This window comes from Phalacrocorax aristotelis, chromosome 1 (assembly GCF_949628215.1).
Source record: "Phalacrocorax aristotelis chromosome 1, bGulAri2.1, whole genome shotgun sequence".
NCBI lineage: Eukaryota > Metazoa > Chordata > Aves > Suliformes > Phalacrocoracidae > Phalacrocorax > Phalacrocorax aristotelis.
The window spans coordinates 77178581-77194991 of NC_134276.1; the positions used below are offsets into that span (position 1 = coordinate 77178581).

Consider the following 16411-nt stretch of genomic DNA (forward strand, 5'->3'; position numbering starts at 1 on the left):
CAGTGACAACAACGACACAGGATGACAACAACAAAACCCAAACTAATCTGTTTTCATTTACTCAATTCAGCCCGCAAGTCCTTTAGGGTTCTAGCAGCATGCTTATAATAAACTCTGACTTCATCCAATCTTGCAAAAAACCCAGTTGTTAATACAACTCAAAGCCGTAAAACCTCTGCAATATCACTACAAATTTCAGTGCAAAGTCACGTCTCCTTAGAAAGTCTGGCTAGGGTCACACCACTGCCGGATTTTTGTTTTGTTTGGGTTCCCCACCCTCGCCCCTCCCTTGGAGGGGGACACTGGTGTTTGGGGTTTTTTTAACTAGTATTGCCAAGACCCTTTTTTAGAATTTGTAGTTTTTAAACGTATGTATACTGCTACCAAATATTTTTGAGCATTAATTCCAATACAACTTTCAAATGAACCTTGTTTTTCCGGAACTGACATTGAAAAAGTGCATGCTATTAACGCAAAACATTTTTTATTTGTATCTTATGGTCAACAAAATTGCTTTTTGCCAAGTTAGTATGTACCAGGACCTCTTTCTGAAGAGCAAAATGGTTCTCTCTCTTTTGTAAATGTTGCAGAGTTGTGCTGGACTTAAACTTTTTGTACTTGTACTGTTTGTGATATATGTTATTGTTACCCAGCTAAAGCTGCAGATCTGTTCAAAAAGCTATGCACACCTTGAGGCCGATCCTTCACTAAAGCAGATTCACTGTGTGTCAAGTGTTGCTCAACATCTCAACAAGATTACTGCAGAGGTAACATAGAAGTACAGGAAGCAACTATTATGTTTGGATAGAGTATGACTATAATTTGTGCACTGTAGGGGCACAACTATGAACATCTAGAGTTCTGTGTAAGTCTAGTCTTTCTTACTGCTGCCTGCTCAGCTCCATACACTAGGCTTTCTGCAGAGTTCTCCAACTGTCTTCCCTGAGCGGGCATAAATTAGGCAGAATTTACGCATATACCACTACAGCCGTCTCTTACACGTAAATCTGCAAAACCAGTCTCCATTCAAGACTTTTACCACACCAGACAGGATTTCCTTAGACTTTTGGATAGTGGTGAAGAATGAAGGGGGAAAAAAATCTCTGATCAACTTTCCTTTTCTTTATTTTCACCCAGTTTTCTTCTCAGAGAGAGAAAGGACACAGTTATTTTCCAAAAGCTTTGTCAGCAGAGGACTCAGTGCCACAGGACATGTTGGTAGACATCCATCTCACATACTTTGTGTGCTTTCACCTTCCTTATCACACCAACAGAACGGGAACGTCCCACAGCAGGGCTGCAGCCACGGCTTCCACACAACATTGTACAAGGAGAGCTGCTCGGGGGCTGGAGTCAGTGTCCTGCGATGCTCTTCTATGGCTCTTCCAATCCTCCTTATGACAGTGTCAAAGAGGGGCTCGGTGTCGGCTGACAGAGGTTTGGCTTCTGAAGGGTCTCGCGAGAGATCAAACAGCAACGGAGGCTCATGATGGGTCACACCTTCCCCAAAACATGGGCAAATTCCTTTTCCGTAACAAGCCCCAGCCCCAGGTGGATGAAAGACTGGGGTCACATAATGAGCCTTCCAGATGGCTCCACCTGGCAGGAAAGAAATCTTATGGCACAACAACAAGACAATAAAGGAAAATGGAAAGTGCCTTCAAACAATAGTACAGCTGTTTACTAAGGAGACATCTTCTCAGACACCCTGGCACCCCTATCAGCACAAATCAGATTCTGTGTGGAGTACTGATTTGAAGATGGAAAACACTAGAAATACGAAGAAAACCATATTTAAATTCCAGTGTAGCAGTGGACAGCCTGTGTTCCTACCCCATAGGTTTGTTACTTACAAATATTTACTTGCTGTAAGACGCGTCCAGCTACCCAGAGTCACTGGTAAATCATGCACAACAGCTTCAAGAATCTCAGAGATCAGTAGTGATGAACACCCATCATGCAATAAATTTGTCAATTAGCAAGATGACTATCAAGAGGAGAAAACTCATGTGTTGCAGTTACCATGGAACAAACTTTTACACTTACTGTCCTTTTGGTGCCACCGCACTGCATGCAAGTAGGACCCACAATAGTGGAACAGGAACTCGTGCTCTGACTTTTGAGCTCTTCCTCTCAGTAAAGGCATCAAATTTCGTCCATCAATCACCCTGATGTAATGTGGACAAGCGTATTTAGGCAGGGGCAAACCTGACAGCAAACTGCATACTTATCACTGTGCGTTGGCTGCGTCAGTGCTTGAGACAGCATACAAAATAACTTGGTCATAGATTGAGAGGAGTCTGCAGACTTCCAAGCCAATAATTCAATCCCTAGATTATTATTTTTTTTTAATAGCTGGGTCAACTCATTCCATTTAGCAATATGTAAACAATATTTAGAGCTTGGTCTAGTGGAAAAAAGTAATTAATTTAGGAAATCAATACCAATATCATAATTGTTTAATAATTTTCAAAGGAGCTTAAAGAAATCTGTTAATCAAGGATGGGTTTAATGACTTTAGGAGGTATTTGTAAGCGTCCATAAGTCAACTCAGTTTGTACCAAAACAGCCTCAGCCACCAATTCTTTCTTGAATGAGGCTGAATCTGGGTTTGGAACTAGCGCCTGGTCTTTGGCAGGAACAACTCCTCTGGCCACGAGTACACCTGTGGGCATATCTGGAATAGTTTGCTCATTAGTTTAAAATCTCAGACCAGGCTTAAGGCTAAGCAATATTATGGGATCTCTAAGGATGATAAGAAGCACAGTAAAGTGTTAGTAGTTAACTCTCCTATTAGAAACATCTCCATACCTGTCCTGTGGCAATGTTCCTCCAGCCAGATGAACAACTGTGGGATAAATATCCATAAGACTCGTAGGTTCATCAATAACTGTGCCTGCAGGTAAAACTCCTGGCCACCTAAGTATTCCTGGCACACGGATGCCTCCTTCCCAGCCTCCCATGCCTTTTCCACCTGCAGTGAAATGAATCAACATATGGCATTTCAGAGGCAAACACACACCTCTTCATTGGCTCGTTGCATTTGAATGTACAGAAAAAAGATGCAGTAATACACTGCTTATCCAATAAATTCGGCTCTTCATTTGCATTGGAATTCACATACTTTAGAAGGCCTCAAAATGTCACATATAACACATCCAAATCTAGAAAGACTTTGACCACAGGTGAGGGTAGGAATAATAAATCTACCTTTGAAAACCTGTGTTCAGCAAAAATAAAACAGCTTCAACCTTCTGTTATCCTCCATTTCGCAGGTTGCCTGCATTCACCTGTGTTATTGAAGAGCTTCCTAGCAAAAGAACAGAGGAGGAACTGGAAATTGGAAGAACTCACAAGGCTGAAGAAATACTTGATATTATCTTCTTTAAACCTACACGAGACTTATGAATTAGTATCCTATTTTAATAAAAAGCTAACAAATTTTTTATTCTCTTTATAGCCATGGATTCCCTTCAAAGTATGTGTCCTTAACACTTATATTTCCATACGCCTTATGCATATCTTCCTTTTTTTGAAATCAAGATTTGGACCTAACTCTCCCAATGCTTAATGCAACATCTCACCTCAGAAGCAAAAAACCTGAACCTATGAAATTACACTATATATGCTTTACTTCACATGACAGGAAAACATCTTTTCTCAACTTGCTACTAACAGAAACCAACCTAATAAAGCATCCTGATGCTGGGTGTATGAAGAGAGTATTTACCTAACTCCCAAAGCAGAAACCTCTTTTAATTCACATAATCAATATGAAAAAAAAACATTGTCTTTGTTAGATCCTGTCAAGCTTATGAATCAGTCTCATCATCCACAAAGAGAAGCAATTCCTCAAGCAAAAGCAGGGAGTGAGATGAACAGAGTAACTGAAAGCCCTTCCCCTCCATAAGGGCCAACAAGCTCCATTGCTCAGCAGCAGAGTGTCCACCTCATGGGAGCCAAAGTTCCATGTCTTTGACCTCTGCTGTGCCCCGTGGAGCAGCTCAAGAAGGTTCTGAAATGGAAGAAACCTCTTTTAGGAAAATAAAAATATCAAAAGCTTGGGCGAGGGGTGGACGGTTCATTGGTGATAACAGAGCCTAGGCCCTGACGCATATTGTCACATGTTCATGACAGGTCATGGGACGAGGTAGTCTGATGACACAGGGATGTTGGGGTAGATGGGAGGAAATGCAATGAATGCATATTCTTTTGGCTTGAAAAAGCCAGTGCACTGCTCAGGAGGTTGAAGAATGCTTCACAGCAGAAAGGGACGAGCAGGAGGTAGAGAGTGAGATCCTCTTAGACCACCAAGGACATTTGGATTTTATTACAATCACTGATTCTGGGTGGAGTATAAAAGCATATGGGGAATAAATTGTAGCAGCAAGTCATGACACAATGTGCCCTTACCCTATTCTGTATTGATTAGCTAGGCAGCAATGATTTATGGAACATAATGAGAAAAAGAAATAAGCAAATCAGGAAACAGTCCTATTGTGGAGAGAAAGTGGGGGGAACGCATTGGGGTGGGATGGAGGGAGGAGAGAGAGAATTCAATATAGAAAACTATCACATTTTTTCCAGTGCCTTTTACTTGAGAACACCAACTAATTTGCAGGTATCAAGCGAGACAATACCTTTGTCAAGGAGATGTGTAATAATGCTTGCACTTTACTGAAAGAAACGGTAACTTTAAGATTAGGGCACCTCTGTATGTCACCTATATTTGAAGATAAAAAAGCAACTCATTCCAGACTTGATAGCTTTAGCCAGGCAAGTTCGTTATATTTCTGATTGTGACATTCATGTAAAGTCATAGTGTTTTTCCTACCTTTATAAATGCCATTCCAGCCACCTAGCTGGGCAGATCCGTCCTGAGCCTCCAAGTGTCCTCCATGATCAGAGGCAAAGTATGTGAATGTGTAATTTTTCAAATCTTCTTTGTCAAGCAAATCCAGAATTTTGCCTTAAATTTAAGAAGAGAGACAGCAAGGTTCCTATTAACCAATTAGAAAGATCAAGCTACATTTATGTTTTAATAATAATCTTTTGCAATACCCTATAAAAAGTTTTTAATAGCTTAGATTTCTGTAGGTGTTTTGGCCTTATTCATTTTCCTGCTTTAAAATACACAAGTGTATATGTCTGAAGCAAATCCTTCATGAAGAATACTTACCCACCATCCAGTCCATTTCTTCTACATTGTCTCCATATAAACCATGACGGCTCTTCCCAAGAAATTTTGCTGTGGTAAAGAGGGGGGTGTGAACATGTAAAAAGGAAACAAAGAGGAGGAATGGTCCATGCCTGTTTCTTAAAAACAAACAAAAAATAAAAATAATTTTTGTGGTGTGTTTAGAATATTTTCAAAGGTTTCATATTCATCCATGCACAGGCACACACACATTGGGTCTAGGCTGTACCCACATCTAGTGCATCCCCATTGGCCACAGTTGACCGTTTTCTTTTTGCATGAAATGTAGTCAAGAAAGATCCTTTTCAGCCAGATAGTTTTAAAATCCTAATGTGTAAACAGGCAGAGCATGTTCACAGTGCTTAAATTAATTAGGTGGTGAATTCTGATGCCTTTTTAATTGAATGCAATTGGATACAGGCTCATATTTACTTTAATATTTGTGGCTTTTCTAAGATGGCCACTTACAAATTTCAGTATATTTGTTTTCACAAATTTTAAGAAAAGAATAGTTACTTTCCCTGTTTCACAGAAAGACACTTGACACACAGAAATATTGTAGAAGGCTGTGCAGGCAGAACTTGAATCTGGAAAGATGAATGATCTTACTTGGCTTCCTTCTCAATCCATAAAAATAGATTTAAGTGTGTTGAGATTTTCACACGAAATAATTTTGTGCATCACTCGCATTTTACCTGGGTGTTTTGTAGAGTTTATGAAAAAGAGCACAAATAAATCTTGTAGAGTGAAGTGTAAAAATGATCTTGTTAATCTGGGAGCAAATATAGTAATTGCAGATTACAGGGCGTAGTGAGATGGTTACGTATTGTTTGGTTAAAATCCATTTCATTTACTGTAGCTTCCAATGTGAGACAGTTGCAATTAAAATTTAAGTGGATTGGATTTCTAAATAGAGAACTTGGGTACGAGTTTCAAAGCAGTTATCATGATACAGCTATAGTTACTGGAGAAAAATGCCCTAATCCAAGTACCCAGAACACCCTGGCCCCTTTAAAGAAAGCTACAGACAACCATTTACCTTTTGATAAATGACACTGCCTCCTTCAGCATGAGGGAAGCAGTCCTCTCTAACCTCATTGGCTGCTCAGTGACATCGTGGTTCCTCATCAGGATACAGTTCCAATACTGCACGAAGCCATAACTGGAGTACCAAGCAATGAAGAAAAGGCTGCCCGCCAAAGCAAAACAGGCAATTATCTTCCAGCGGATGGAAATCAAACCAATGAGTTTTCCAGCAGCGAGAGTGATCACAGCAAGGGTAATTATCTGACTGCAAAGCCAAAGCTTAGCTTGAAGGGCTACGTCCAGCTCCGGAGGTTTGTTTTCTTGACAGTTGTTTAGAAGTGTGAAAGGCATACCATAAAAGTAGTCAAACCCATGATTTAGAGGATGATGACAATGATCATTGAAGGATTCACAATTTACACCTTGATGCCACTTTCCTGAAGGTTTTAAAGCATGGAAGAAATTAGAACATTGAGGTAGACGACTCAAAAGGAGCCCAAGGTAGCACCATCAGCATTTGCTTGGGAATTATGGGAGTCGCTCCGTTTTTCAACATAGTATCGATGCATTCTCCTTGTGCACAAGGATGCTGGGTGAAACCAGTGCTGACCCTGAGGTTTGTTGGGTTATGTTATTGCTCAGTAATTACAGACTCAGAGAGGAAGACTACAGTTTATTAGCTTGTAATTCAATGCAGCCACATCAATTTCCAGCACTTGGAGATGACAATGAATTTGGCACAGCTGGCTCTTTTGTTTCTCTGCCTCTTGCCTCCTAAAGGCAGAGGAAATACTTAAAGAAACTGTTTTGTTTGGAAAAATCTCTACATTAACAAAACCCCCACAGAGGGCCAACCTTTGAAAAATCTTAGGCCAAGTAAAATAAATGCTCACTCGTTATAATCATGGGACAGTTTTCCATTCTTCCCATTTTGGATGCCCTGTACAGGCATTAACATTGTCTTAAAACTCTTTAGACTGCAGTATTTTCAGTTGTCTTGCAAATAAGAGGTTTTTTTACCCCTCAAACTTTTGAAGAGGATTCATATCTGTGACTAACGATCATTTGGGGCAAATACAATCCCTAAATTCCTTTCATATAACTAGTTCTTTCTCCAAGGTCATGCTGAAACATTTCCCCTTACCTATCAGTCCAGTGGTATAGCCTTGTTGCTGCAGCAGCCTGGCAAAAGTAGTTTCATTAGCAGGGAGCCCTCCTGAGCCAGCATTCCACTGCAGTGCTCGGTACCTGTTGCTGGACACCATCCCTGGCAGAAACAGCTGCAGTCATTTCTGTGGGCTTTTCACTTTCTGCCATCAGATTAGGCTGCTCCCTCCAACCTCCATGTCAGGAGCTCAACCTGAAGCCAGCAGAGTTCCTCACAAGACATTAAACCAAGCATATCTTGAAGACAGTCACATCAGTCTAAGTACTTCAGGCAGTCAAGAGTTATATTTCAAGACAAATACTGGTTGGCACCAGTTTTACATCAATGAAACAAATCACTGGTGACAGTATATACTATGTTTTATTTTCTGCCTTTCTGAGTAACTGTGATAATTTAGTCTCTCTGCTCTTCATCTGAAATGAGAGCAAACTGTTGCATTTCCCTACCTCAGGGAGATGTTGCATCACATTAGGGGAGCTACAGTTCACCCAATGCAAACTGATTTTGCACTTAGCTCTCAAAGAAGGCATCTAATTTTCCTATTTAGCACCTAGGGAGAGTTGGATATCTTTGAAGTCCTCCATAAAGCAACTTAGGTAGGTGAGGAATGGATGAAACTATTTTTCACAGAAGTTTTGTGACTTTCTGCACTTGTTGGCAATGAACTCGTCCATTTCTCTTGGGAACCCTGTTTCAAGCCCTTATCCTCTAACCATCACCATCAGGAGGAATTCCATCAGTTTGCCCTAGGCTGTGTTGCAGTAAGGAAGTGACAGATATTACTGCTGTTGGCATTTCTCCATACCTGTCTATTTTTATCATATAGAACTCTTGCATCCTATAAAGTCAGGCTAAAGATCTGTCAGCTGGTGAGGCAGTGGTTCCCATTCAGAAGTTACTTATAGAAAGTTTGAGTCTCTAGCAAGTGTATCTTCTATCTCAGGTTGAGGAAATAGCTGAATGGTTTTAAACTAAAGGAGGGTAGATTTAGACTGGATATAAGGAAAAAGTTCTTTACAATGAGGGTGGTGAAACACTGGCACAGGTTGCCCAGAGAGGTGGCAGATGCCCAATCCCTGGAAACTTTCAAGGTCAGGCTGGACGGGGCTCTGAGCAACCTGGTCTAGTTGAAGATGTCCCTCCTCATTTCAGGGGGGTTGGACTAGATGACCTCTAAAGGTCCCTCCCAAGCCAAACCATTCTGTGAATTCTCCTGTTCCAATACTTATCAGCCATTGTAGTACCTCAGCACCATACACAGAAATCTATAATTCGGAATGGGCCCAACCTGATCTAATGGGGTATCTGCCAGTGAGGAAAGCTGCTCTGCTTGGCGTGCAAAGTGGAGCTGCAGCGATGTGCTGAGTAAGTTTCACTCCTTCTCTTGCCAAGCGGTCAATGTTCGGGGTCCTAAAAAAGAGTTTCAAGTTTAATAGAAGCAACATAATCTGACACTTATTTTAATAAATTGCCAAGAAGAACTAGAGCCTTTGAACAATTCCTAACAAACAAACACACACAAACCCAAATAAAAAACCCACACCAACCAAAAACCCCAAACCTCTTCTTTATGTACTCCAGGACTGATACAGTAACAACGGGTGAAGTGGGTTATAGCCAATGGAAAATCCAGGGACACAGCCACAGAATGCATTTGGCAACACTGAAAAGAAACCTAGGCATTGTTGGTACTGTTTAGTTTGAAAATAAAACTGAAATGGAAAGACCTATCTAAGAAAGGCTGATATTCTTCTGTTCCACTACTTCCAAGAGATCACTTCTGCCAGCACACTTGGACCCTAAGTTTCAGAGTTCATTGAACCAGAGAATATCCCAGGGCGTCTGGAGCTCTTGGAACCAAGACTACTGTTCCACATTTTAAACATGTGCTATTTACTTCATAATATGGTGATATCTCTACATAGTTACATTTGTATGGGAGCCTAGCTCTCCTAGCAGAATGGACTACAACACCATGAAGAATGGAAGAGACTCATCCTAACCGCCGGCAGAGGATGACAACAGAGGTCCATAAGCACATTTTTCTGCGCAACCCCACCAGTATCACGTGAGGGAGATGCACCCAGCACATGCCAACAAATGTCTGCTCCCCACTTGGAGGATGTTAGTTGAGGCTTGTAAGATGCGTGCTCAATGCCCATTCAGTTCTGCTTTGCCTTTTTACTTTTGAAGGAATGTTATCACTATTTTTGAAGCCAAATAATCACGTAATAAATTATGTGGGACAGTCCACCTAATTTGGATTGGAGTGTTTTGGAGGAGATGGCAAGCAAGCAGAAGAGGGATTCTGGAAAAGCACTGGGTGGATAGAGTAAGGCTCAACTATGCATGAAAAGGAATAAAGAAATTGATACATGAGAAGGAGAGAAAACAGTAACTGGAATACTACAACAAGTGACTGGACAGTTAGCACATGGAGGAGGGGGTGGAAGGAATTCCCAGAAAGAACCTAAAAACCAAAATGAAAATATGGGTTTTGTTTTTTTTTCTCCTTTCACTGCACACTGTTTACTTGGGTCCCAAGCCAATGTGCATATATACAAGTACTTAAATATACATTTACTAGGGCCTTGGATTAAGAGATTAAGAATATTTTTTATTTTATAGTTAGGCTTAATTACCCAGGATAGGTGTTCTATAGTGTTAAACATATTGTACTGAGAGATCTTTTACCTTATACTATTGTTCCCATAACATCCTATATCTCCGATGCCAAGATCGTCAGCCAGAAAGAGAAGTATATTGGGTTTAGATTCCATAGCTGCAGTCAAACCAAACATGTTCCAGAATAAATATGAAGGCAGTGCCATTAGGAGGTACCTCCTGAAACACAACAAAATAACTTTTTACTTATGGGACTTGTAAGGGTTGAAGAGTCATCGATGGGAGCCCTCTGGCAGCAGAGCTGAAGCATAAAACCCAAAATAGTGGGAAACTTTGTTTCTCAGCTCCGCTTTCAGTGACATCCTTTCTCCCACTGACAGAGGACAGAGTTCTACTTGTTCCATTTCTTCCTTCTCTACCACCTAGATCACTCTAGTCAGAGAGGCTGCGGTAGCCTTTCTATAGCCCAAGAAGCCAGGCACAAGTGAAGCCTGTCATCTTATTCATTTGGCCCAGGAATCTTCATCTTGAATCAGTTGCATAGATTTCAAAATGTATTAAAAACCTCAAAGAGCTGAAAAAAATTAGTGTTTCTAAGTTTCATGAATTCTATGAAAATTCAGGTTATGCTCCAAAGTCACTCTGGTATTTTCTGAATATCTTGTCTCCAGTGAATAAAGCAGTTTTAATTGTGTTTGGAAAGGAAGTAGAAAAAACTAAAACAAACTCCCCTCCAACTCAAGAACATTTGAACATGAAGCCACCTCCTCTACCACCATTCTAAGATGCCAACCAGGCCCTGTACCAGTGTCAACTATATTTAATAGCTGCAGAAAATGGAATTTACATTTTTACACATATTTACCATGCTTTTCATCTATAAATATGCCTAGAATGTTTGAAGCTGTGTTTTCCTCTGAGTAAATGTTGCTTATCCATAGCCTTAAAACCTAATCCTGGATTGATATTTCACAGAATTATCACTGCAATATGTACTACTTTTGCAGGACATGGGGCAGCAGCAGCTCTCTACCACAGACTGAGAAAGCTCCTGCAAATCGTTCCAGGATTTGCAGCTTTGGTGTGAAGATCTTGTATACAGAAAAACATGGTTTTGAATGAACAGGGAACCATCACCTCTAATAGGTAAACACAACACTCAAGATTTTCTGTAAACATGACTGTGAACTCCCTGTTGTAAATAAGTAACCAGTTGCTATGGGGATTTAATCACCCAAGAGCAAAGTTCCAGCTGGGTTTTTTTTTTTTACCTTCTACTACTAAGTTACAACAGTGACTTACAGCATTGTGGTGAAACCTTGCTTTAGAAGCACAGTGAGAAATTTCCATCTCTATACTTGGATTGCTCAAAAAGGAGTAATTTCTATTTGCCAGTGTTGTATCTCCTAAGAGTTACAGGGCATTATACTGGTGTAATGAATCCTTTCAGACCACTAACACATTGTTAGAGCTGCAGGGGTAAGGTCTCTAAGGACCCTGGAAATAAGCAGCCCCACTCAGGCATTCTTCTTTCCAAGCTGGGGACAAGAGTAGTGCTCATCACCTCTTTCTGTTACATTAAAAAAAGGACAAGAAAACAAAAAAAGGCAAATGATGAAATCTGCCTTTACTGACGTCTGCAGCCCCATCCTAGCAGTTTTCTTCTCATTGTGTTAAGTGCTGGATATTTGCTGGTCCCTGCGGTAAACCTGCTTGTGGATTAAGAAAGGGTCAAGAACAAATTCCATCTCAGGTAACCTACTGCTTATAGTGCCAAGTCCACATCCTAAGCTGCTATGTAGCATTACTGTACATTATAAAACAACCATGCTTAGCGCTCACAGTGATCATCTTTTGCAATACACGGAGGAAGAGTGCAAGCATGTTTAGTTACTAGACACTGATAACTCTTGAAAGCAATAGGGTTTAAAGAAAGTAGAAAAAAACCATGCATATAGATACATATGACTATAAATAAATAAATATATATATATATAAAAACCTTATCAGAACTACTTAGAAAGCTATTTTTGGAAATGATAATTTAAAGGCATAGCCAGAGACTTCCACCTGGGAGACAGATCTCTTTGTTTAAAAGCATGAGGACATTAAATAAGTACGTAGTTAAGATGGTCCTAAAAATCATTTGACACCTAGTATTACTAGTCATTTTTACAATATCTGCTTAATGAATCAGGTAAGTGCAAAACATTAGGAAAATACAGGCCACTATTTAGGTAACTTTTACTTACAAGACTTAATATGGATTTACACCATAGTTGAGCTTCCGTAAGTTTATTGACGATGATCTTCTGAGGACAGGTTAGAAACCATTGGCACAGGCAATCAGATGTTGAAAAAACCCTACTGAACTATGAAATCAGGTGCCTGTACTTGCCTTAGAATGATTTTTTAAGGTGATACTGCCATATTTAGTGCGTCCCTAGAGAATTACAGCATTATGAGTTTATAGCATCCTTTTGTAAAAGTAATCTGCTCCTCCTACAAGATTTCACAGGGAAGTTATATCTATGTAAAAGCCTGGCTTTTACATATATCTATGTAAAAGCCTAGCTTAGACTACTTCTCTAAGGGAGAGTCAAATTTGGAACAGTCTGGGGCTCACAATGAGAGAGGAATTAAAAGTTAGAGCTGGGATGGGGGGTGGGAGAGAACAATGGAGTTGAATTTCTTACACGGGGGTAAGGAAGGGAATAACAAAGAAAGCAAATGAAGCATCAGGAAAAGTGATTCATTTGAGCCCAGTGTTGCTCGGGGAACAAAAGGTGGGTCAATTCAAACAAAACAAGTTTAATTCTGCAAAGTAGAAATAAATACACACAGGGAGGAGCCAGAAATATGTTCACCTGAATAGAACGGCAGCAACGGCTGAGCAAGGTAGCGGTGCAATCATCTCCTGGTACGCAGTGATCCTGAAAATAAGCTGAGTTTATAGTAAGCAACAAATTGAGCACAGTCACCAGCATGATGCTGGAGGAAAAAGAGAACCCAATCAATCTTTATATCTCATTATGAAAGAGGGACTAGTGAGATTTTTTTACCTCAAAGACACAAGTACTGATGGGGTCAAACTGTACTGACCAAAAGTGGACCATTTTCAAAGTGGAGTTTGACAACCGGAGAGGGGGCAGAAAACCACATATAAATGATTAAAGAACTTAATCAAGAACAAGTCAGTAAAAGATTAATTAGTGTATAAATTCATAGAGAGAAAACACAGGTCTTCAAAGCTCATCAATTTTGCTGAAACAGAGCCAGTATTTGGAAGGTGAAGTCAGCCAAATAAAGCATGCATTTTCTGCAAGCAAGCCAATTTATTATTCAATCATGTTTCCAAGTGGAGTGCAATATAATCGTGACCGGGTACCTTAAGTGGAAGAAAGAAAAGTATTGTAAAGAAACACAAGTTATGGGACTCCCCATAACGGGCAGTCAGACGACATCTAACAGTTCAAGGTAAACATGATCAGAGCAACAATCTGATATAAACTCCATAGTATTTTCTCCAGCAGCCACGTCGTGAGACATCTTTTTCTAAGCTACCTAAAGGAGTGCAATTAAAGCTAATTTTAGGACTCTTACCTAAAGAGTTCAAATAATCCGAAGAAAATGGTCTTTGACTTGAAAAAGCTGCTTCTCATCAAATCATTCCGTTTTAATTTCAAGACAGCTTTTAGTTCTCACACTAATAAGCCACCCCACTATATAAATTCTACTTCATATAATCCCAAAGTTATCTTAAAATACTGATTTTACAGATTGATTAGTCTTTGCACAGACAAAGGGGACTCTGATTATATGTGATGATACGAAGTTATTCTCAGCAGAAGTCTCCCCAGAGAAAGAATCACTGGAAGCAACAGTGGATTTCCCAAAGTCTAATAGAACTGGTTGTTTCCCAGCTGAGAGCAAGCACGGTCTTGCTGTAACTACCTAATTTCAGCGGAAGGGTTCTCAGATGTCGTTATTAACTAAAAACATTATTACTTCTTTTACAAGCAGAAGTACACAGCATCAGTTATTCAGCCTAGTACCTCCACATAAAAAGTTATAGGACCCTATAATAATTCAGCCTAAACCTTTCTGCAAAATGAGGCCAAATCCTGCAGAGCCATAAACAGCAGGAAAAGAATTTGCTTTCTTGTTTTCTTTGTCTAACTTCAGATACCGAAATAAGTTATTTGCACACTAGTACAAAACCAAAACAAAACCCCGAACTCCTGACCACTTATTTAAATGTAACAAAAGTGAATTAGAAGTATCAGTACAAACACTTTCAAGTAACGGGTGGAGGTACGTCACTGCTTAGCTGCTAGCCAAAAGTAAACACTCAGTTTCCACCTTCTATATAAATATACTACCCAACAGGTTAATCACATTCAACAGTATATTAGAACATAATTAAAAATACTAATTTCAGCTTGCATTACAGCTCTGGAAGAAACACAAGCAAAATGCAACACACAACACACTGTCCCACCTTCTCCCTTTCCCCCCTCCCTCCCATAGCTTCTGGGCATCCAGATGTTCAGAGGGGAAAAAGCAACAAGTGGGTAATGAGTGAAACAAGGAAAAAAAAAGCTCTCAGCTGGTGTGAACATAGTCACTTTCTCAGAGCTTGCAGCTGGTGAGCCAGAAACAGGTGCTGTTCATCAACCATAAAACAAGGGATGTCCTTGCAAGAAAAGTAGAAGCCAAAAATATGGGGATGCTTAGTGGTTTGACTTTTTTCCTGTCTATTCTGCACTCTCAGGGAATCAACTGCAACAGTGCTCATGGGGGGGGATATAGTTCTTACCGACCCGGATAATATCAAGAGTTGTTCTCTGTTACCATGATTATAGCATGGTCAGTAACCAAAAGTTTTGTAGCAAGCAACCCAAATTTTATTAGTTTATTATAGCTACCCTGTTCTGGCCTTGATGCTGCACAACAGCACCCTGCCTTCAGAACAACAGCAGATAGGGATGGTCTGGCCCTAGGCTTTAAATTAGCTCATGCATTTTCACATCATGATTAGCACTCCTTGGTCTAAATGATCTAATTGTGCCTTCTGGCTTCAAAGTATGCAGCTTGGAACATGCTGCTTTCTTTACAGCTGTCTCCTTCCCTGGAGACATTCAAACCCTGCCTGGAGGCGTTCCTGTGCCCCCTGCTCTGGGTGTCCCTGCTCATGCAGGGGGGTTGGACAAGGTGATCTCCAGAGGTGTGTGATTCTGTGTGAGACAAGAGTAGAAAATTGGAGACAGAAACAGGGCAGGCAAATGAGATAAAATGAGTGGCAACCAGGGGCACGGCTGCTAGAGAAACAGTGCAGATCACATGGAAATAATCTGAAGGCAAATTATGCTTTGTGTATGCCATTGTAAAGGCACAGTAACTCTAGCAATAATAACAACAACAACAACAACAATAATAATAATAATAATAAAGCAGAATACCTTCCATTCAACACCTAACCCTCCAAAAGCTGGATTTTGGCTTGAAATGCTAAAGAGGGAAGGAAAAATGAGAACATTTATTATTATAACCCCTCTCCTCCCCCCAGACACATATTCTAACCCCACTCACATGTTGTTTTTGCCCTCTCATCCGGAGGTTAGCAGAGGAAGATGCAAGCAAAAGTAAAGGCAGGACGCTGTCCAAGGAAAGCACAGCTTTGTGGGGCAAAGGTCACTGTTTCAGCACAGCTTCCCAAAAATGCCTCGTGGGAAAGAGGTTGGATGTCACTCAGGAAAGCACTGCCACCGGCAGCAGCCCTGGCTCCGGCCCTGAGCCCCACTGGCTACACAGTACCCAGGTACCAGGGACTCTGCAGTAAGCAGCGGCAACTCCACCTCCTGCTCGAACGAATGTGTCAGCTACGTGTAAGGGAGGGAGGAAAAAGTCCTCCCTGAGGGAAATGTGGAGGCATGTTTGGTTTTGGTTTTGTTTTGTTTTGATTTTTTTAGTAAAAAAAGCTGATCTTTTACTTACCGCGTAATTGTTCTCTCACTGCAGGATCTTTGCTCTTGCTTTCCTCTTCATCTCAGGCTGATTTTGTTTGTAAAGAGGGTTTTTCAAAAGCACACCTTGTGTATTTGTATCAGAGTAATTGGTGGGCGTCAGTCGCCTTTAAAAATCTGGTCAAAGGCTTTTCATCCCACCTGCTGTAGGGGAGGGCTTCCCTGCCTGCTCCTGGTAAGGTGCTGAATAAGGAAGAACTGTTTGAAGCAGAAGCTGGAAATACAGCTCCTATACAGCCTAGGCCAATAGAAATAGCTTTAGCAGTAACTGAGTGGAAGATCGTAAATCATGGTCAGTGAGACCTTAGGCTACATCACGCTGTGTGGAGAACCACCCGATGGATGGAAGCGTGATAGCCATGGCTAATG

At 40.7% G+C, this 16411-nt stretch overlaps 1 protein-coding gene across 7 annotated transcripts in view; it reads right to left on the bottom strand.

The window, feature by feature from the left end:
• Positions 1–16160, bottom strand: part of LOC142057843 (arylsulfatase D-like) — a 21146-nt gene extending 4986 nt beyond the window's left edge. Inside the window, exons 1-11 of one of the 7 annotated variants that reach the window (XM_075094676.1) lie at positions 16014–16160; positions 12884–12949; positions 10086–10235; positions 8680–8801; positions 7368–7490; positions 6237–6660; positions 5180–5316; positions 4835–4969; positions 2812–2974; positions 2047–2168; positions 463–1599 (exon numbers count right to left, since the gene is read on the bottom strand). In XM_075094676.1, coding sequence (XP_074950777.1) covers positions 1232–1599; positions 2047–2168; positions 2812–2974; positions 4835–4969; positions 5180–5316; positions 6237–6660; positions 7368–7490; positions 8680–8801; positions 10086–10235; positions 12884–12930 — 1791 coding nt within the window. In that variant the 5' untranslated portion in view covers positions 12931–12949; positions 16014–16160 and the 3' untranslated portion in view covers positions 463–1231. Of the gene's footprint in view, positions 1–462; positions 1600–2046; positions 2169–2811; positions 2975–4834; positions 4970–5179; positions 5317–6236; positions 6661–7367; positions 7491–8679; positions 8802–10085; positions 10236–12883; positions 12961–15608; positions 15904–16013 lie in introns of those variants that run through there. The other 6 variants (XM_075094668.1, XM_075094662.1, XM_075094710.1 and 3 more) reach the window with 6 other exon arrangements.
• Between the last annotated feature and the right edge of the window lie 251 nt (positions 16161–16411).